The sequence below is a fragment of the Musca domestica genome, unplaced genomic scaffold (assembly GCF_030504385.1).
Source record: "Musca domestica strain aabys unplaced genomic scaffold, Musca_domestica.polishedcontigs.V.1.1 4, whole genome shotgun sequence".
Taxonomy (NCBI): Eukaryota; Metazoa; Arthropoda; class Insecta; order Diptera; family Muscidae; genus Musca; species Musca domestica.
In genome coordinates this window covers 27,520,551-27,543,545 of record NW_026712328.1, presented here as the reverse complement: position 1 = coordinate 27,543,545, position 22,995 = coordinate 27,520,551, and the positions used below count along the sequence as shown (strand labels likewise).

Below are 22,995 nucleotides of genomic sequence, written 5' to 3'. Positions count from 1 at the left end.
TCTTTCCTGCCAAAAGGCCATTCTGAATTAATGAGAACTGTCGAAATCAGTTCAGCCGTTCTCGACACATAAGAGATCTTTCAAGCATATCTTCTTTGATAGGCATATATATCGCACATATTTTGCTATATATCCGATTTGTTGGATGTTAACATCAATGTAAAGGTCAGAAGTAACCTTGTCATGGCTTCGTGATTTCGCCGGGATTTAAAATATTCGCGGTTTAATAAAAAATTTTGAATTTTTTCAACACAAAAGATATGGTCTATTTTACCCTCTAAACATTATCCGATGACCACCCTAATTGGTAGGCTTCTTCCCCGCCCTAAACTCTAGCTACATACGAAATTTTTTCAGTATTTGGTCCATTTCAACCCCTAAACATTTGGCGATCATTTCCAAAAGAAATAGGCTTCTATTCTGACCCTAGCCCCACCTCCATTTCAAATTTCGTGAAGATCGGACCATAATTGCGACCTGTAGAGTGATTACAAATTAACATGGACAGACGGACAGACGGACAGACGGACGGACGGACATACATAGCTAGATCGACTCAGCTCGGCGAGCTAGGAAGATCCATATATACTTTCCTATGTGGGAAACCAATATTTCGAGGTGTTACATAAATTCTGGCCCAATCAAACTTATAATACCCCCAACACATAGTGTTGTAGGTTATAACTAAACAATTGATCAGAATGGAGGTTCAGATATATTTGGACTATATCGTCTACTTCCTACACTTTATATGAGATATGTGCAAATTTTTAGAAAGTGTGGAAATATACGTGAGATGCCAGATATAGCGGAGAAATATTTAGATATAACAACTGGTATAGAGTCGCCGAATTGTTCCACAAGTTATGACAGATATAAATATTGGAAATTGTGACACTTTGTGGGTGAGGTACCAGAAATTGTGGCCCTTTGTGTGTGAGGTACCAGAAAGGGGTTGGCAGATTTTGCGTTAGCAATAGTGTTTCGGATGTGTGAAATTTGGAGAGACCTGGATGCTTATTTCGCATTTTATGAGGGTTTTGATTTTCAAAATGTTGAACCCTTTGTGGGAGAGGTACCAGAAGGATTGGACCGATACATTCAATCTTCACAGCAGATCTTGTGTTAGTAAAAATAATGAGATGAGTGAAATATACAGAGATCCGGATGCCTATTTCGGATTTTTTTTATCGTTTTGGTTATTCAAAGCTTTGACCCTTTGTGGGGGAGGTACCAGAAGAAATGGTCCGATCTCCACAACCTTTAAAACAGATCTTGTGTTGATGGAAATATTGAAAGGTGTCATGTCTGAATGGAAACGACTGTTAATTTTGCGATTTATGAGCTTCATGGATATTTAAAATTTTGATCCTTTGTGGGAAAGATACCTGAAGCAGTGGACCGACATATATCATCTTTACACCAGACCTTGAGTTAATAAAAAATATTGTGATGTGTGTAATTTGAAGAGATGGATGCTTATTTCGCGTTTTATGAGCGTTTTGCTTTTTAACATTTTGAACCCTTTGTGGGAGAGGTACCAGAAGGATTGGACCGATACATTCCATCTTCACAGCAGATCTTGTGTTAGTAAAAATAATGAGATGTGTGAAATATACAGAGATCCGGATCCCTATTTCGGATTTTTTTTTATCGTTTTGGTTATTCAAAACTTTGACCCTTTGTGGGGGAGGTACCAGAAGGAATGGACCGATCTCCACCACCTTTAAAACAGATTTTGTGTTGATGGAAATATTAAAAGGTCGCGTTTTATGAGCTTCATGGATATTTAAAATGTTGACTCTTTGTGAAAGACATACCTGAAGCAGTGGACCGACATATACCATCTTTACATCAGACATTGGGTTAATAAAAATATTGTGATATGTGTAATTTGAAGACAATCGGACTCTTACATCGCATTTTATAAGACTTATAATTATTCACAATTGTGATCCATTGTGGAAGAGGTACTCTCACCTGACCTAGCATTAATGCAAATACTAGAATTTGCAAAATTGGAGCACAATTCGATTATCCTTTCTCTTACTGTGCAGTAAAATATTTTATTGAAAATTTCGACCTTTTGTGGGGGAGTTACCAGAATGAGTACACCGATATTGCTCATCTCCGAACTCGATCTAAGTTTGATTATAATATTTCGATGAACCAAGTTTGGACCAAATCGGATAGTCCCTTCCAGAGTTATAGACATCACTAGATAGACTCCAAATTTCCTGAAACGGATTTCATTAAGGCACGTTTTGGCCGTATCATTTATTCTGATGCCACGGTCGATTAATACGAGCGGAGAGCGACCATCGGCTGATATGGCGGCCCACACCATCACCATTGCCGGCACGACAATTTTGTTCGTTTACAAACTGCTGAACAACGAATATTTTCTCATCGGAGAAAACCAAATTCGCCAGTTCACCACTTTCGGCCAAGCGAAGCAACTCTTTAGCTCTTTTGAGTCTATTTTCTGTTCGTTGCGGTGTAAGTTCTTGCACCTTTTGGAATTTCAATGGTTTTACCTCGAGCTAATTTTTTAATATTTGCCGAATGGAATATTGCGGTATGTTCAGCACACCCACTGCGACGCTGGTTTCGATCAAGTCGCTTCTATACTTTTCGAACCATTTCTGCTGATGTTGATGTTTTCTTCCGTCCACTTTCTTGACGTCGGGCTACGCTACCGGTATCACGGTAACGAGCGATGTTACGAGACACAAAAGATTTATTCATATTCAAATGCTGGAGTGCTCTAACGTTAGCCGCTTGTGATTTTCCAGCCGAATATAAAGAAATCACACTATCACGCTTGAATTCCATCACGAATAACTTTTTTTCTGAAAAATTCTCACCAAAATGCTTTTGTACGCTTGTAAACAACATAATGAGCTGTCACTGGAATAATTTTAACAGCTGTCGGACGAGTGGCTTGAAAATGACAGCAGTCTGAAGTTGGTTGTAGTTTTTTCATCTCATCATGTATATACCCACTCTAGCCATATGGCTGAAGGTATACATATTTTTGAACGGAATAACGAGATATTTTCTTAAACATTAGCTCAGACTTCTTTCAAGAAGTTCTCCAATATCTAACTTGGGTGTTGTCTGAGATACCTTAAGAGTGGTTTAATTTATAATAAGGGTTCAGAAAAAATTTTTACCCTAAGAAAAGTTTCAATTTTACCGAAATATTTGAAAACTTACACCAAGTTGAAGTACACATACATTTCATGGCTGTAATACCAAATATAGACATGAATCTGAGGCGACAACATGGCATGCATCATCATTACTCATTATTAGTCAATGAATTAATGAATAATCAGAACAATTGTTTTAAAGAAACAATGGAAAATGACTTTGTTTCACAATCACAGCCACACTCACACACACAAAAGAAAGAAGGAAGTACGCTTAACACAATAAACTGGGTAATTTCCGTATAAATTTAAACCTTACAAAAGATGTGGAAATAACAGGAATACCAGTTCTCGCACATTTCACCTATATATTAATTAACACATATTGAGAAGATGAACACGTCAAATCACCTTTAAAGTCGGGTAATGTGTAATTTGCGTTTTACTCAGCAATTCTCGTATATTTTATATACTATATAATCTCTTTATATATAAAAGAGTAGTGAAATAACTGGCTGGCTGTGAAACGACATTCAGACGAAACGGCTGAAACTAGAATCTGAAAAATTTGCACGAGTGTCAGTCTTGGTCGTAGGCCTGGGTTTTTGTAAATTCGTTCTAAAATGTTACGAAAAAAAATTAAAATGTACCAAAAAATATTGAATACTTTGTATTGGACAAACGGAATGAGCTAAAATTCTGAAATTTGGTATGAGAATCATGGTTGAAAAGTAGTTTTGTGACATGAAGATGGTGTTTTTTGGAAATGTGTACTAAGTGTACGAACTGTACTAAATGTTACTAAGTTTGGAACATTTTGATTTAGGGTAAACGGAGGGAGCAAATATGTATTACAAGTGTAAGAAAAGTTCTAAATCGTACTATGTTTGGTACAATTTGGTATTGGGTGAACATGTAAAAATTGGTATAGTATGGAGAGCATATTAAGTTTGTCATTTCGTTTGTAACACCTCGAAATATACATTTTAGACCCCATAAAGTAAATATACTCATGATCAGTATAAAATTCTATGTCGATTTAGCGATGTCCGTCCGTCTGTCCGTCTGCTTCCGAACGAATTGAAGTAGATTGATAAAATTTTGCTCAAATGTATGTAATGTCCGCAGCACTTTTGGTATTGAAAATGGGCCATGTAGGTCCACGTCTTCGTATAGCCCCCATATAACGGTACCCCCGATATTCAGTATTTTGATGATTTTAGCGACATTTTTCACCAGAACTATTTCAGATTTGGTATTTGAATTTCATAACGAATACTACAGCCTATGACAGAAAATTGTCTGTCCAGGTCCACGTCTTCGTGTAGCCCCCAAATAACGGTACCCCCGATATTCGGTATTTTGATGATTTTAGCGACATTATTTACCGGAATTGTTTCAAATTTCGCATTTGAAGTTCGTAATGGATACTACAGCCTATGCCAGAAAATTGTCTGTGCAGGTCCACGTTTTATAACCTCCATGGTACCTCCCTATATTCGGTATTTTGATGATTTTAACTACATTATAAACAGATTTTTTTTCAAGATTCGCATTTGAATATTGCTATAGCTTGTGACAAAAGTTGCCTTTGCAGATCCACCTCGTCGTACAGACCCTAATATACGGCTACATTCGGTATTTTTAAGATTTAAACAGAATTTTTAACGAATTTTATTTTTTTTTTGAAAATTGTTAAATTTGTACCAAATGGTGGAGGGTATTCAAAGTTCGGCCCGGCCGAACTTACAGCTTTTTGGAAATGTGGACTGTAAAGCACAGAATGGTATTTGTACGAAAAGTATTAAATTTGGTATTGGGGAAATGGATAGGGCTGGAATCCTCAAATTTTATATGGAGGTCTCTGTTGGTATCTAGAATTGAGATATGTAGGTGGTTTTAAAAATGTGTATGTACAATAATTGTACGAAAAATACTATGTTTGGTATTGGAAAAAGGGATAGAACTGAAATTTTGATATTGGATTTGCATATGGGGACATTGAAACAGTTTAGGACAGAAAATTGGATGTTTGTCCATTTTGCAATGGTTTACGAATATCCTCCTCGGTTTACTTCAAAGTGAAAAATTTTGAAGACTTTGTTGGTGTAAAAGGTCAGCATTTTCCTATTTTACTTTCCGAATATCTTGTCCCGAATATCGTTGTTATGGATTGCATATTAAGGCTGTGGTGGATTTAATTTCATATAAACATATATTGGATATCTGAACCGATTTTTACCAAATTTGACATACTCGTACCTACAATTGTAAAACCATGCTATTTGGGTTAATATTACACATATGGCGCCCAATAAAATCGAAATCGCGAAATGTGAGCTATATCTAAATTCAATTCAATTTTTGCCAATTTCAATAGGGTTCGTCCATGGGCTAACCAAATGATTTGTAACAAAATTCCATCTCAATCGAAGAATAAATGCGACCCGTAATTTAACACAAGGAAATGCATACATTGTTTCAGAATGTGATTATATGGATATCATACTGATAAAAATGCCTATACGAAGACCTGGACCTGCACAGACAATTTTCAGTTACAGGCTGTAGTATCCATTACGAACTCCAAATACCAAATTTGAAACAATTCCGGTGAATAATGTGGCTAAAATCATCAAAATACCGAATATCGGGAGGTACCGTTATATGGGGGCTATATGAAAACTTGGACCTACATGGCCCATTTACGAACTTAACCTGCCTACTGTTAAAATAAACATATGTGCAAAATTTTAGCTTTCTATCTCAATTCGTCCGAAAGATTACAACCGACAGACACACAGGCAGATAGACAGACATCGCTAAATCGACTTAGAATTTTACGCTGATCAAGAATATATATACTTTTTTTGGTCTGACATGAGTATTTCGAGGAGTTACAAACGGAATGACAAAGGGGAGGGGGGCCTTTATATGGGGGCTATACGATATCGTGGACCGATATAGCCCATCTTCGAACTTAACCTGCCGGCAGACAAAAGACTTATTTTAACAAGTAAAAAAGCAGTAAGTTCGGCCGGGCCGAACTTTGAATACGCTCCACCATTTGAAACAAATTAGAACATTTTCAAAAAAAAAAAAAAAAAAAATAATAATAAGTAATAAAATCCATTAAAAATTCAGTTAAAATCTTTAAAATACCTAATATCGGAAGGTGCCGATATATGGGGGATATACAATTTTGTGGACTTATATAGTCAAATCTATGTCTGGGTGTAAAGTACTCACAAGGAACTCCTTGAGTGGAATTTCAGACAATACCATTGGAAAATGTGACTTAAATCATCAAAATACCGAATATCGGGGGGTTCCGTTATATGGGGGATATACGGTATCGTTAACCTATAAAGAAAATTCTCTGTCAGGGGGTAAAGAGCTTACAAAGAACTCCTTGTGTAGAATTTCAGGCAATTCCGTTGAAAAATGTGGCTAAAATGATCAAAATACCGAATATCGTGGGGTACCGTTATAGGGGGGCTATACGATATTGTGGCCTACGTAGATAATTCAAGCAATAAACCGCAAGCAACTCCTTGTGTGGATTTTCAGACCATTCCGTTGAAAAATGTGGCTAAAATCATCAAAATACCGAATATCGGAAAGTACCGTTATATGGGAGATATACGATATCGTGGACCTATATGGACGATTCTCTTTCAGGGAGTAAAGTGCTCACAAAGAACTCCTTGTGTAGAATTTCAATTCCGTTGAAAAATGTATCTAAAATCATCAAAATACCGAATATCGTGGGGTACCGTTATATAGGGCTATACGATATTGTGGACCTATATAGATAATTCTCTTCCAGGGGATAAGGTATCCACAAGGAACTCCTTATATGGGTACCGTTATATGGGGGCTATACGATATCGTGGACCGATATAGCCCATCTTCGAACTTGACCTGCCTCCAGACAAAAGACAGATCTGTGCAAAATTTTAGCTTCCTATCTTAATTCGTTTTGACTGTAGCGTGATTACAACAGACGGAAGGGCGGACAGGGATAAATCGTCTTAGAATTTTACGGTGATCAAGAATATGTGTACTTTGTTGGGTCTAAAATGATTATTTCGATGAGTTACAAACGGAATGACGAACTTAATATACCCTCCATACTATGTATGGTGGAGGGTATAAAAAGAAATTTGTCCAGCAAAAATTTGCCTTCTTTCATTCCAAGAACAAAAAAATCTATCTCGAGTCGCCTTCTTTTGCAGAACTTTTGTTTTAACAGACGACCTTACTACAGAATTAATATGTAACGCTAAAACTCTAGACTTCGGTCAAACTTAACTACTGTTTCATGTGTCTTCCATACATTCCTGCAACTTTTATTTGGTCAGGATCAATTTTTAAAATTAGTTGTACTACATATAAAATAGTTATTGGTAAAAAAAAAAGAATACGTCTATTTTATTCCATCAAAATAATCAAATTTCACGAAAAAAAATCCCTTATCTTAACAAGTAATAAAATGGCTATATTTTTGCTATGTTAAATTTGTTTGTTTAGTTGTCATTTTTAAATAAAAATTTATTGTTCAATTATTTTTAATTTTTTGTAGAAACAGACTTTTTTTGGAAAGGTTTGCATTATTTTATGTCAATAATGTCAATTTATTGTTTTTCTTTTTCTATAAATTTCCATAGTGCTTTTTACCTTTTCTTTTTTTTTTTGTGTTCTCTTTTTGATTGCAGCTGCGATATTGAATTTGTTGTACATTTGCTGATAATAGAAAAAAATATACAAGACAATAATGTTTTTTTTTCGCGAAATAAGCGCAAAATTCCAGGTATCGATATTGATATCAGTAAACTTTCTTCAGAACCTGAAGACTTTATTGTTGTTGGTGGTTGTGTTTTGTTTAGACACTTATTCTTTTGCGGAGTGCGATATTATAACGAGTTCATTTGAAGTACATATGTTCGTAATAATTATTCTGCTGTCATGTACCCTACCCCATTTGTTTGGGGGATTTTATTTCAAATTGTGCAGTACAAATAAAAAGTAATGGAGTCACGTTGTGTTTACTTTTGAAATTTCATGTGGTTCTTCACATAATCAAAGATGATGTAATTGAGAATAAGTAACAAGACATTAAGTTCGGTCGGGTCGAACTTTTAATATCCTCCACCATTAGGTAAAGAAAACATTTTTATACCATACACCACATAGTGGTAAGGGTATTATGTCTTTGTGTGTAACATAGAGAAGGATGCGAGATAGGCCCATAATTACTTTTGAGGATCTTTATAAAATCTCTTTCCGAGTCGATTTATGCTTTTCAGTCCGTCTGTCCACGTATTTTTGTGAACAAAGTGTAGATCGCATTTATTAACTGGTTGAGATAAAATTTTGCAAACTATATTTCTTTGGCCCAAGGACGAGCTCTGTTGAAATTGGTAAGAATCGGTTTAAATGTAGCTATAGCTCACGATTTCGGGTTAATTGTGCAACAAATGACCAATATCCGTCCATATGACCTGAATTTTGGCACACCCGACTGAATTCATTCTAGAAGCAAGTACATCAAATTTGGTCAAAATCCATTCAGATATAGCTATAGCTTCCATTATTTGTTTCATCCGATTTGGTGTTAAAGTTCCTTAAATTCGTAATATGCACTCCACAGAATTAATATTTGATACCAGATATTAGATACAGCCCAGAAATATCTGTGGATAATTTCTCTCATATATATCTTTTTCCGGTATCAGTTTTATTGTGCACAAAATGGCTAATATCAGCCTAAATGGGCTGAATTTTGGCACTTGCAACGGAATTCAGTCTAGAAGCAAGTACATCAGTTCAGATATAGCTACAGGCCCCATATATATGTTTCATCACATTTGGTGTCTTACATAACAAGGATATTAGATACCAGACTTCAAATAGAGCTCGAAAATACCTCTTTTTTAATATAATGCTTATCGAAGTCATATCATGCACAAAACAGCAATGTTAGTTGGTACTAGAGGAACAAAACCCTGCTGCAAATTTGTTGAAAATCGATTCAGAGTTGGATTATTGTGACTACTCTAAAGCCATGATACACATTCCAATAGGGTTCATAGTTGATATGATCTACTTCACATAAATTCCCAATATAAACTTCTTTTGTTACGGGAGCTCTACTAAATACGCATCATGGTATAGAGTATCATATAGTCAGCTCCTTCCGACTTTGGAACTTTCCTTACTGTTAATAAAAAAGTATCTGGATCCATTGCGAAAAACAAATACCACTTAAAAACAAAAATCCGTGGGAAAATGTGCCTAAAACCATCAAAATGCCATGTATCGGGAGGTACTGTTATATAGAGACTATACGAAAACGTAGATTTACATATGTAATGTTCTGTCACCGTAGCTAGAACCAATTACGAACTACAAATACCAATTTTTAAACAAAACCAAAAATCATCAAAATACTGAATATCGGAAGGTATCGTTATATGGAGGTTGTAGCAGAAGGTGGACCGATATATTTCATTTTCAATACCAACAATCCTAGACACAATACAAACTACTGTGCCAAATTTTGCAGCTTTATCGACAATTTAACAGACAAACAGATGGACATCGTTATGTTGATCGTGAATATATATACGTTATGGGGTCCCTGACGAATATTTTGAGGCGATACAAACGGAATGACAAATTTACAAACGGCGATACAAATGACAAATTTACAAACGGCGATACAAACGGAATGACAAATTTAGTATACCCTCTTTTCCAAGGTGGCGAGTATAAAAATCAGTATAATATTGGTAAAATGTTAAAAATGATGTAAAACCATTTAAGGAGATCGTAAGTCCAGTTGATTAAGCCATAAGTAATTGCTTTTAAACTTCAAACGTTTCAAAAAGTCTTTTTGGTAAACTATTAGGCTTTCTTTCCAATTAATCACCATCAACTTCTGTTCAATAGTTGCTTACGGTCAAAATTTAATTTATAATTTATTTTAGTGCATTAAATTATACACAAAATACAGAAATTTCCAATGCCATCTTCTGAAAAAGTATTACACCTAGATATACAGGGTGAGATAAAAATAGTGCAACCAACTTCAGACTGCTGTCATTTCTAAGCCACTCGTCCGACAGCTGTTAAAATTAATTCAGTGACACCTCAATATATTGTTTACAAGCGTACAATAGCATTTTGGTGAGAATTTTCCAGAAAAAAGTTATTCGTGATGGAATTCAAGCATGAAGGGGTGATTTCTTTATATTTGGCTGGAAATCCAGCACTTCAGCATTTAAATGTGAATAAATCTTTTGTGTCTCGTACCATCGCTCGTTACCGTGATACCGGTAGCGTAGCCCGACGTCAAGGATGTGGACGGAAGAAAACAGCAACATCAGCAGTAGTAAGTAAAGAAGCGACTTGATCGAAACCCGCTTCGCAGTGGCCGAAAAATGGCTAGTGAGCTGAACATATCGCATACATATTTCATTCGGTAAATATTGAAAAATGAGCTCGGGTTAAGGCAATTGAAATTACAAAAAGTGCAAGAACTTACACCACAACAGAAAGAAAATAGACTCAAAAGAGCTAAAGAGTTGCTTCGTTCGGCCGAAAGTGGTAAACTGCCGAATTTGGTTTTCTCCCATGGGAAAACATTCGTTGTCCAGCAGTTTGTAAACAAACAAAATGATCGTGTTTACTTGCCAAAGAGGTCAGCTGAAAATGTGCACCTTCGGTTGGCCACCAGAACTCAAGCGCCGGCCATGGTGATGGTGTGGACCGCCATAACAGCCGATGGTCGCTCTCCGCTCGTATTAATCGACCGTGGCATCAAAATAAATATCGCGGAAATATTATCGCGAAAATATTCTGGAGCGTGTATTAAAACCTTGGGCATGCAAACATTTTTCCGCAGACCTTGGACATTCCAACAGGACTCAGTACCATCGCAATCAGTACGCGCCACCCAAGAATGGCTACAAAATGGGGTTCCTCGCTTCATTTCCAGCGCACAATGGCCACCAAAATCTCTGGATGCCAATCCGTTGGACTATTGTGTCTGAAGTATTTTGGAAAGCAAGGTTGGCATTAAAAAATACCTTGTTTTGTCATAGAAGTTATTTTTAAAATAACTTCTGGGGAGAATATCCCAGACAAAAACAAGGGAACTGATGAGGATTGGTGGCTCTTTCCGAAACCTAGGTATTCCCTGCCTTACCCCCTGGTAAACATTACCATCGTTCTCCACTAATAAACAAACGTTGTTTTTATAAAAACAACAATAAAGGGATAAGCCTGACCATTTTGCAACAACAAAAAGTAATTTTTTTGTCAAATACGAAATTTGAAACAATTCCCTTAAATAATGTCGCTAATATAATCAATTTTGAAACAATTCCGGTGAATAATATTGCTAATATCATAAAAATACCGGATACAGGGAGGTACCGATATATGTGGGCTATACGAAGACGTGGACCTGCATAGGTTGTAGTACTCATTACGAGCTTCAAACTTTAAATACGAAACAATTGCGGCCAAAATGTCGCTAAAATCATCAAAATACCGAATATCGGGGGTACCGTTATATGAGGGCTATACGATATTGTGGACCTATATAGACAATTCTCTACTAGGGGGTAAAGTACTCAGAAATAATTCCTTGGCTACAATATAGCCCATCTTGGCTTGATACAAAAGACTGATCTGTGCAAAATGTTAGCTTGCTATCTTAATTCGTTTTGACTCTATCGTAATTACAACAGATTTTTTTTCTGTTTGGGGAATTCACTATTCTTCTACCCTATATGAATGTACCCCATGAACCCATTTATTTTATTAAATAGTATTTTTGCAATAGTTTCTTTCAAAACTAAATATCTATAATCTGTTATAGTTGAAAATTCAATGCTGAGTAGTTGTCAAAGACATTCCTCAGAATTACCGGCTTTAGCGCTTAGTTTTTGCAACATAATTTTTAATTTAATTATTATTATTTTCTTTTTTCTACTTTTTTCCAGATCTCATCACATTACGGTTCATCAGCCTCTATGAAATCCTATCAAACACAAACACCAGCTAAGGCGATCTCATCATCATCATCATCGTCGTTTACCTCTTCGACGTCTAATAACCGGCAACGTGACAAAGTGGATTCTTACAAAAGTTACTACGAAACGAATTTATAGATTCCAACCATAGCACGAAGCAATGTCCATAGTTGGCAGCCACATTATAACTAATACTTTATATATTTTTTAATTTATTGTTAAAGCCAAATTCCAGAATAAGAGAAAAACAAACAACGATGACTTATTTTTTATTTCCGTTAATTGTATTGAAAAAAAATATTATGATTTTTTTCCACGATTTGTTCTAATTATATTTTTTCTATAGAAAATAAGAATTAGTTAAAAAAAAGCGATTCAATATTGTGAAAATGCGAAAGATATAAACGAAGCGGTCAATGGAAAGAAGTTCGCGAGAGTAGAGTTTAGAAATGTTCAGTACTTGCACGTGGTGGGATTCTTTGCGGCAAAAACTATCTAAGAAAGTATATCAGTTACTAAGCTTTTGTTTAAGAAAATGTTCAGAATTTGTAACATAAAAGAACATGCCCTGGTAGATTCCGTCGATAAAGGATTTATCTTACATCTTTTCATTTCATTTTTTATAAATAATTTCTGACGATCTTGGAATATCTCAGTCTCGTTAAAATCTGTAAACTTCAGGCTCAACGACATACAAGAGCGTGCTAACCAACAAGGGCGTCATTACATTTTTCCAATTTATGTACATGTTTTTTACTCTTAATCCCAACAAAAGGCTTCCATTAACTTCCTATCTACAGGGTGAGATAAATAACTGCAACAAAATCAAACGCCACGAATTATGGCCTTTTCACGGTCAATGAAACCGTCACACCCTGCCCGAATGTTGCTCTGCGCCCATTCCCTGTGAAGCGCTTGCTTGAGGTGATCGACACTTTGGTAATTTTTTGTGCCTACCTTGCTTTCCAAAATACTCCAGACACAATCGTCCAACGGATTGCTATCCGGAGTTTTTGGTGGCTATTGTGCGCTGGAAATGAAGCGAGGAACCTCATTTAGTAACCATTCTTGGGTGGCGCGTGCTGAGTGCGATGGTACTGAGCCCTGTTGGAATGTCCAAGGTCTGCGGCCATGTTTGCATGCCCAAGGCTTTAATACACCCTCCAGAATATTTTCGCGATAATAATCGGCATTTTATCTGATGCCACGGTCGATTAATACGAGCGGAGAGCGACCATCGGCTGTAATGGCGGCCCACACCATCGCCATGGTGGCCAACCGAAGCTGCACATTTCGGCTAACCTCTTTGGCAAGTAAACACGATCATTATGTTTGTTTACAAACTGCAGGACAACGAATATTTTCTCATCGCAGAAAACCAAATTCGGCAGTTCACCACTTTCGACCAAGCGAAGCAACTCTTTAGCTCTTTGGTGTCTATTTTCTTTCCGTTGTGGTGTAAGTTTTTGCACTTTTTGGAATTTCAATAGCTTTATCCCGAGCTCATTTTTCAATATTCGCCGAATAGAATATTGCTATATTTTCAGTTTACGAGCCATTTTTCGGCCAATGCAACGCGGGTTTCGATCAAGTCGCTTCTTTACTTGCTACTGCTGACGAGCGATGGTATGAGACACAAAATATTTATTGACATTTAAATGTGGAGTGCTCTAACGATAGCCACTTGTGGTTTTCCAGCCAAATATGAAGAAATCACACTATCACGCTTGAATTCCATCGTGAATAACTTTTTTTCTGGAAAATTCTCAACAAATGGCTTTTGTATGCTTGTAAACAATATAATGATTTGTCACTGGAATAATTTTAACAGCTGTCGGACGAGTGGTATAAAAATGACAGCAGTCTGCTTGCGGGTTTTTCATCTAGGCATATTAATGTCAAATTATGAAATGTTACAAAATATGCCTAGCCATGACTTCAAGCTTCTTATGTACTTGCAGCTTAAGGCTGGAAATACATAAAGAGCATATTTGGTTGGCTTAAGTCATCGGCTGGTTTCTTCGTAGATGAAGAAAGGAGTTTTAGGTTGACTTAGTTCGATTTTGGCCCTAGGCTCCTTTGTTCATTTCCGAAGAAGCCAGCCGATGACTTAAGCCAGCCAGATAAGCCCTTTATGTATTCCCACCTTAAGGATTGTAATGCTAGACTTTTGTTTTTAATACTAGAAACACATAACTGACCTCTTTGATTCCACGGCGCATGGAATGGATTTTGTCGGTAAGAAAGGGTAAGGTTTGCTTTACATCCAGCTGGTATAGTCTCCTTGGAATAAGCTCAGAATTTAAAATCCTTCTTTCTTTTTTATCGAGATTCTTATTTCTTATGAAAAACAATCGATCGATATAAATATACGTTTTAGAGAACGTACATATTTAACTTGAAATACTTTTCAAAATACATATTATTTAAAAAAAAAAAAATATTTAGTACTTAAGCAAAGTATGTGAATAAATAACATTTTAGAATTGTCCAACAAGCAATGTCTATCACTGCTGAAACATGTGCTGCCTGAACAACTGTGCGGCCTATTAGAATTGCCAAAAGAAAAACTAAGAAATAAATATCAACTAAAATATAAGTGTACTTAATTGCTATAACTTGGAATATTTCTTTTCAAAATATTGAAATATATTGATTTAAGACGTTTAAGAATTTGATAAGTATTTTGTTTGAAAATAAACGTGATAATAACCCCTTGATAGTTAATATAACAATAAAAAGAATAAATAAATAAATCAAAAAGCAATCCCATATTATGTTTTAAGACTTCCAATTAGTATAGTAAAAAGTATATATATTTTTTTTCTTTTGAAATTGTATTATACATATGTTTTTAGTAAAAAAATAATCATTCTTATATTATAGAGATACATACATACATTTTTTTTTTAAATAAATAAACTACACACAAACACAGATTTGATTGTTGTTTTCCTTTATTTTATTATGCCATTTAAGATAAATGCCTACAGTTGGGCGCCACTCAGCCTATTCAGAAAATTTAAACGCATGTATATAGTAACTTGTCGTGTGAAGTGCTATAGGATAGAATAATCTCAAAGGAAAAGTAAAAATAGAAAATATTTATAAACAGTTATTTATAACAATGAAAAGTCCATAGAACAGTTGTTGCAGTAGCAGTTTCAATATATATGGATTGAAAAGATTCGGTGTTAATTTAAGGAGGTATTAACTTCGAACTTTTGATAACCTTCTCCATGGAGAATGAAAATAGTTGAAAAAAATTATGGAATGCGCTCGTTTCGAATTATTTTTACAAGGCAGTTCCAATACCCTTTTAAAGTTTGTTTAAATCTTTCAAAATATTATACGATGTTGGTACCCTTACCGGTGGAGTCTATGAAAATACAAAACTTGATAATCATAAAACAAAAAAAAATGACAATGAAAATACCGAATATTGTGGAATACAATTTTATGGGGAAACATTGACATATATAATTGATTTCTGACGTTACTTGAAATTCGTAACGTCAATTTCATTCGGAAAATGTGACAAAAATCATCCAAATAGCTAATATTGGGGGTTCAGATATATCCGGGTTATACTTAATAGAGGATCTACATATACAATTGCCTGCCAGAGCAATTGGCTCCAATTACAAATTTCAAATGTCAAATTTCCATTGAGGATCTGGCAAATATACTAAGAGATCCTACATATATGTATATTATATACAAAAAATTTTCAAAATATCGCTCGTATTAATTGACCGTGGCATCAAAATAAATATCGCGGAAATATCGCGAAAATATTCTGAAGCGTGTATTAAAGCCTTGGGCACGCAAACATTTTGTCCGCAGACTTTGGACATTCTAACAGGACTCAGAACCATCGCAATCAGCACACGCCACACAAGAATGGTTGCAAAATGAGGTTGCTCGCTTCATTTCCAGCGCACAATGGCCACCAAAATCTCTGGATACCAATTCATTGGACTATTGTGTCTGGAGTATTTTGGAAAGCAAGGTTGGCACTAAAAAATACCAAAGTGTCGATCACCTCAAGCAAGCAACATTCGGGCAGCGTGTGACGGTTTCATTGGCCGTTTGAAGGTCATAATTCGTGCCAAAGGTAACCAATTCGAACAAAACTTATTCTAAAATTTGATGCTATTTCCGACATTTTTTGATTTCAATCAATTAAATTAAAAAAATGCAAAAATTATGGCGTTTGACTTTGTTACAGTTTGTTTTATCTCATCCTGTATTGTCTGCCAGAGCAATTGGCTCCAATTACAAACTTCAAATAACAAATTTCCATTGAAGATCTGAGAAATATACTAAAAGGTCCTACATATATGTATATTACATTCCAGATAATTCTGTAGAAAAAGCTAGTTAAAATTATCAAAATATCGAATATCTGAGTAAAATTTAATCCAAATACTTTATTCAGTTTGGAAGTTTGAGTAATTTCCTCAGGTGGACATGACTAAATCTACAGAATTCGATAGAGAATATATATACTTTGTAAGATCTTAGATGGTTATTTCGAGGACTTGCCCTTAAGCTTCATTTTTTATTAAAACGTAATATATATATTCCCTTATCTTTAGGTAAGACCCATCGCTTCTGATTACTGGTGCATTCGGGAGCACACCTCAGGTCGCACTATGAACCCTACTGTGCTTAAGTCTCATAAGTCCTCACGTAGAGGAAAAGGCAATCAGGTGTGTCCATGACTCCTTTGAACGCTCTGCTATCTTAGGTCGTGTGGGATGTATAAGGGGAGCAGTCAATACTAGTGACTACATATCAGCACGGTTGAACTTCGAAATCTGGAATCGTAACAATCCACCTTTATAGCTGTCTATACTGACGGTTCTAAGATGGAATGTGGGACGAGTGCTGGGGGTCTTCTGTGATATCCTTAATATTAGCAAATATTCCAGGCAGAAAAATTGGCGACTATAGATCTATTGACAAACAGGAACAGTGAAGTTAACGGACCGGTGACCATATACGTCGATAGTCAGGTGTCACTGAAGGCAGGACGAGGGGAATTAACTGACATTGAAGTTGAGAACTCGGTAAGACTCCTACCACATCTTTACTACGGGAGATTCGAAAGCCGAAATGTAGCGTGAAAACTGTTTACCGTAGGCTCCGCAAGGATGAGGAAGAAATAGAGACAATTCAAATTTATTGAATCTTTGTCTTTTTAACCTTTGCTCTGCACAGTCCCATCTCACCAATGAGGGACACAGGTTTGTGGGAGAGAAAATAACACATGATCTGTCTTCATTTTCTGAAACAGAGCCTGCAGCTAGCCAGAAGATATAAGTGGCGAAAGATGAATAGTCGTTGATTGCCTTTTGTTTTTTATCTTTTTTCTCCAATCTCTTTTGTTTTTCTCTTTTATCTCAAATGACTCAATGGACCAGCAGATCTCCAAGTGGGCGGCTACCTTAAGGCAACCGATCGTCCTTTATCCTAACAAAGTCTGCTTCCTTACTGTCCGGCCAGGACAGTCAAGCTGTAATCGAAAATTATTTCTACACGAAACACACTTCGATTCCAGCAGAACTGTTAAAAGAATGCAATCCGATACCCGGCATGTAGTTGACCCCTGTTCGAAGAATGGGATGAATAAACAAGACCGTCCTTATCCAAGTTCCCCATGGCGGAGTGTTATCTTTTATTATTCACCATCTACAGGCTTTCGATTGCACCATATTGGTATATGATAAATTCAATTGAATAAAGAACTTAATCCGTAGACGTAAAAACTTCTAATTATATCTTATAGATTATGCGTAGTAACTTTTGCCACCACATGTTGCAAAAGCGTATTCTTACATTAAATTTAAATTTGAATGCAATGATTTCCATTATTAACCCCGAAACTCTTCAGTCCATATCATAGTTATAGTAATAAGAGTATTTCATTTAATGAAGTTTATAAATTTTTAAAATTGAAAAGTAAAAACTGGATATTTATATTCACTACGAAAAGATGTATATGTTTTGAACACAGTTCTTCCTTTTTTCCTAGTTTTTCGTGCCGTTTTTTCTTTTTTTTTTTGGAAAATGCGTAACTATAATTTAAAACATAATCACGTTTGATTATCATTGCCACTGGCCGGTGCGTCTGTATCACTGAGTGTTGTTGGTGTCACAGCAGGTTTCTCTATATAACTTACATCTAATAAACAAAACTTAGCCCTGCACATAGGACATGTACATTTCTGTTCTAACCACACTTCGCGTTCATGATCATTTTGTCGGGCAGCAAACCAACGTGCCAAACACTCAACACACCACATTGGACGACAATAACAATTTGTACAACAATTATCTGCACTTAACGGTTGACCATTTCGATCAACGTCTAAACATTGTTTATGGATTTTTATATTAGGCTCAGCCACCATGCAGGCAAAACATTTCTCTGCTATACGATCGGCTTTATAGATGGGATTAAGGCTAACCTGTTCCTTGAATACATCAATGAAACGATCGATCACATTTCGATGAAATTGTATATTGGATGGTATAAGAATTGGTCGTGTTATACGTTCTTCAAGATTCCGAAATTCCAAGGCATTAATGCGTATGTGAAAATCGGGTACACCAGCACGATTAGTCTTCACCATGATACTGACCATTTGCAGGGTGTCATTGTTATCCTGAGACACGTTGTATGTTTCCGTCTGTAAAAAAAGAACATATTTACAATTTTAGTGACGACAGAAGCAACAAAATATATATGTAGTAAAATTCAAAAATGGAGCTAAAAACGATTTTAAGGTGATTGTGGTTGGTTAAAGGGTCGGCGTGCAACATTGATATCTAGGGACTAAATAATATGTTGAAAGAAACCAAGTGAAACACAAAGGGGTTCTAGAATGAAAATTTGTTGTTGGCTGACTTCCAAAATCTTATTTGTTTTTAAACAACGTCATAGAATATCAAAAGAGCATTTTTTATATTAGATGCTATTGCAAAAGTATGTACTGACGCAAAATCTACATACAAACTCTCTATGACACTTTTTATACCCTCAGCCATATGGCTAGAGAGGGTATATATCATTTGATACGGTCAAAACGTGCCTAGTCGAAATAACTTTTTTAGACCCTAGGTATCTTTGGAACAAATCCGTTTCAGGACATTTGGAGTCGATCTAGCGAAGTCCGTCCATCTGTCTGTCTGGCTGGCTGGTGCGCACGGTAACTCTCGAAGGGAGTATCCGATTTGGTCCAAACTTGGTAGATGGTTATATTTTTGTCAAACTTCGATCGAGTTCCGAGATGGGCGATATCGGTCCAATCCTTCTGGTACGTCCCCTAAAAAAGTTCGAAATTTTCAAAAAAAAAAAAAAAAAAAAAAAAAATTGCCAAAAAGATAAACGATAACCCGATTTTGCTCCAACTTTGCAAATCCACTGAAGGCAAGACGAGGGGAATTAACTGACATTGAAGTTGAAAACTCGGTAAGACTCCTACCACAACTTTATTACGGGAGATTCGAAAGCCGAAATGTAGCGCGAAAACTGTTTACCGCACAGTCCCATTCTCACCAATGAGGGACACAGGTTTGTGGGAGAGAAAATAACACACGATCTGTCTTCATTTTCTAAAACAGAGTCTGCAGCTAACCAGAAGATGTAAGAGGCGAAAGATGAATCTGTCTTCATTTTCTAAAACAGAGCCTTCAGCTAGCCAGAAGATATAAGTGGCGAAAGATGAATAGTCGTGGATTGCCTTTTGTTTTTTTTTTACCTTTTTTCTCCAATCTCTTTTGTTTTTCTCTTTTATCTCAAATGACTCAATGGACCAGCAAATCTCCGAGTGGGGCGGTTATCTTAAGGCAACCGATCGTCCTTTATCAAACAACTTTGCAAATCCAAATGTTTGCGTCAGTGCTAGGTCAGGTGCGAAAATTAACAATATCGGTCGAATCGATCAAGTACCTCCTCCACAAAGGGTCAAAATTGTGATTAATTACAACTCTTATAAAATGTGATGTAAGAATCCAATTGTCTTCAAATTTCACATTTCCTTATAATTTTTTTAACTCAAGGTCTGCTGGTAAAATGGTACCTCCCCCACAAAACAGTTCGATTGTCTTCAAATTTCACACATCCCAATAATTTTATTAACCCGAGGTCTGGTGTGAAGATGGGATATATCGGCCCTCTCCTTCTGGTATCTCCCCCACAAAGGGTCAACATTTTGAATATCCATGAAGCTCATAAAAAGGGAAATTAACATCCGATTTTATTCAAGACTTGGTACATCTTAATATTTCCATCAACACAACATCTTTTATAAAGATGGTAGAGATCGGGCCGCTTCTTATGCTACCTGCCCCACATAGGTTTCAAAATTTTGAAAAACAAAACGCTCAAAGAAAGCTATATAAGCATTCAACACTCTTCAAATTTCACATATACAAACATTTTGCTAACACAAGATCTTTTGTGAAGATGATATATATTTGCGAACCCCTTCTGACACTTCACTCACAAAGGGTCACAATTTAAATATTTTTATCTGTCATAACTTGCGAAGCAAGTCAGCAATTCTTTATAACATGCTATATCTAAATACATCTATCTTTGCCAGAAACCTGAGATGAATATGAATTTTTATCGGAATTTGTGATTTTGCAAAAAATTATATATAATTGTTCGATTTTCTTGCATTTTTGCCCATACCAACTTTTTTATCTGTAATATATGAAGTATTAAAATTGAATACTTTTGTCGGCTATATATAAATCATTTTAACATTTTCTAAAAATTATTATATATGTATGTCATGTAAAAAGAAGGAAGTTACCAATATAGTCCAAACCTGTCACGTCGCAATATTTATATTATATTTATTTAGGTCCGATATGAAATGGGCAATATTGGGCTATTCCTTCGGAATCTACTCCATAAGGGATTAAACATTTGAATAATCATAACAGAAGTCAAAATTTTTTAAATTAATGGTTCATTGGCTGATGTATACATATATCGGCAAACCCGACAGATACTTTTTAACTTGTTTAAGATAGCAACCGCTTCCACAATCGGTTTGGTATTTTTCTGTTTTTTTTTGCAAAGTAATATAAAATAGAGCTAAATTATTGCAAAATGCAATTTAGCTTTTAATGTAGAATGAACTACAAGTGAAGTGATTGCGGACCACATCATTTTGGGTGAAAGAAGTCACGACTTTCACACGGACCTGGTACGGTTAGGAATGTTTCTTGGACTGATTCGAATGATGCAGAGAAAGTCTATTTCACCTTTGTATTTGCAAGTCAATATCGAGTTCAGCACAAGTATAACTCAAAGAAGAGATATTGAAGAAATAAGTTGTATTCATAATCCCGGAATGGAGTCTAAAAATCGAGGCTTATCGTGAGCACAAATGATCTGGGACTACAGATTAGACATACATTTATGCCCCAAGACCGGGAGCTCTTTTACCCTTTATTGCATTACTATAATCCTTCTACCTTCAGGACATTTTCGTATCATTGCTGGCAGACTCATTACCAAATTTACTTAATAACATACCTTAGCTACACTCAGAACGGTATCACTTTGATGGGCAAAATTGACATTGTACAGCGAGGTTTTTATAATCCAATTTTCTGTAGCGATTACTGTCGATATCGAATTTAATTTCTTCTTGTAAATATCCGGCCTAAAAGTAAACAAATAATAAAGTATTACTTTTTGGCAAATACACAAAAGTATACCTGCGGAATTCGTTGCCTATATCCGATTCAACATCTGATGTACTGTTCGGCGTATTGGAAAACTTTTGTAAGGTTTGTGTTATGGGATGTCTCTTCCAATTCTGTTGATACCAATTAAATATCAAGGCCGGAACGGCTAGAACAGCCATCAAACTAAAACGTTGTGCCACTTTCCACGTGAGTGTTTTAAAAGCCACTGCCTCTTGCGGCATAGGGAAATCTGGATCCAATTCAGATTCTTCTTCGGTATCATCGTACTCCGTAAAGACAGAGAATTTAAAACGATGTATGAGAAAGTAGATTGCCGGCAGACAACTGTGTATGAAGAGATTCAATGAGGTGCGTCTCTGATGGTAGCGAACAAAATTCAGATGTTCTTCGCCCAACCAATTGGAGAACAATTGTTCAATGGTGAGACCCAAACGTCCAAATTCCTCTGGTGGATAGATGATACACATACATAGCAGCAGATAGAAGAGATTGAATAGGAGTTCTGACTCGTCCATGAAAATTGTGGAAAAACGAAAAAGAAAACAAAAAAATGTACACTGTTCCAACGTAAAAACACACACTTGCCACTTGGCAATGTTCTTGTCGTGTTTCTAATCTTTCTAAGGTCAACGGGAAGAGATATTTAATGACTCGAAGGTGAATGTTCTCCAAAAACGTCGTAGAAGTTTTGTTGTGTCGTTCCGATTCTGATTTGGTTCAACGGTATTGTTCAAGGAAGGGTATTATGTGAACTAGTTCTAGTTGCAAGGCTAATTTTAGTTACAGCTGTTTCAGGGACATGTACGTCGAATATTAATAGTTAAAAAGTAAAACCACAGATAAATTCGTCCGGTCTGAACTACTACAATATCCGGAGGCTGAAAGAGCTACCATGGCAGAAGAATACAGGTAGATGCATCAACGCTTGGGAGCATTGATATGTCAAAAAAATTTAAATGTTTTTTCAAATATAAGTAGATTTTTATATGTTTTCTTATACTACGTCATTCGGAGGCTATTATAATTTGCGTTTTTCAACAATTTTTACAAATTTAAAT

The 22,995-nt window shown here is 35.9% G+C and overlaps 2 protein-coding genes across 2 annotated transcripts in view; one reads left to right on the top strand and one right to left on the bottom strand.

Annotated features, from left to right (window-relative positions):
• LOC101893057 (uncharacterized protein DDB_G0271670) overlaps positions 1 to 14,962 on the top strand; it is a 38,204-nt gene extending 23,242 nt beyond the window's left edge. Inside the window, exon 2 of the mRNA XM_059126558.1 lies at positions 12,170 to 14,962. Coding sequence (XP_058982541.1) covers positions 12,170 to 12,337 — 168 coding nt within the window. The 3' untranslated portion in view covers positions 12,338 to 14,962. The remainder of the gene's footprint in view (positions 1 to 12,169) is intronic.
• Positions 14,963 to 17,849: 2,887 nt separating this feature from the next.
• Positions 17,850 to 22,680, bottom strand: LOC101897097 (E3 ubiquitin-protein ligase TM129). The gene is made up of 3 exons (XM_005180844.4): positions 21,947 to 22,680; positions 21,762 to 21,891; positions 17,850 to 18,897 (listed from the first exon to the last, which is right to left on the bottom strand). The coding sequence occupies exons 1-3, from the start codon at positions 22,450 to 22,452 to the stop codon at positions 18,301 to 18,303; spliced, it is 1,233 nt and encodes a 410-aa protein (XP_005180901.2). The 5' UTR covers positions 22,453 to 22,680; the 3' UTR covers positions 17,850 to 18,300.
• Positions 22,681 to 22,995: the final 315 nt, after the last annotated feature.

Bases quoted from the DNA above. Each gene is read 5' to 3' on its own strand.
- LOC101897097 (XM_005180844.4), bottom strand. From the start codon at position 22,452: ATGGACGAGTCAGAACTCCTATTCAATCTCTTCTATCTGCTGCTATGT. The intron at 21,892-21,946 runs GTATACTTTTGT...GTTTACTTTTAG, and splicing joins ATAGGCAACGAATTCCGCAG to GCCGGATATTTACAAGAAGA. The intron at 18,898-21,761 runs GTATGTTATTAA...CTTTTTTTACAG, and splicing joins CCGTTCTGAGTGTAGCTAAG to ACGGAAACATACAACGTGTC.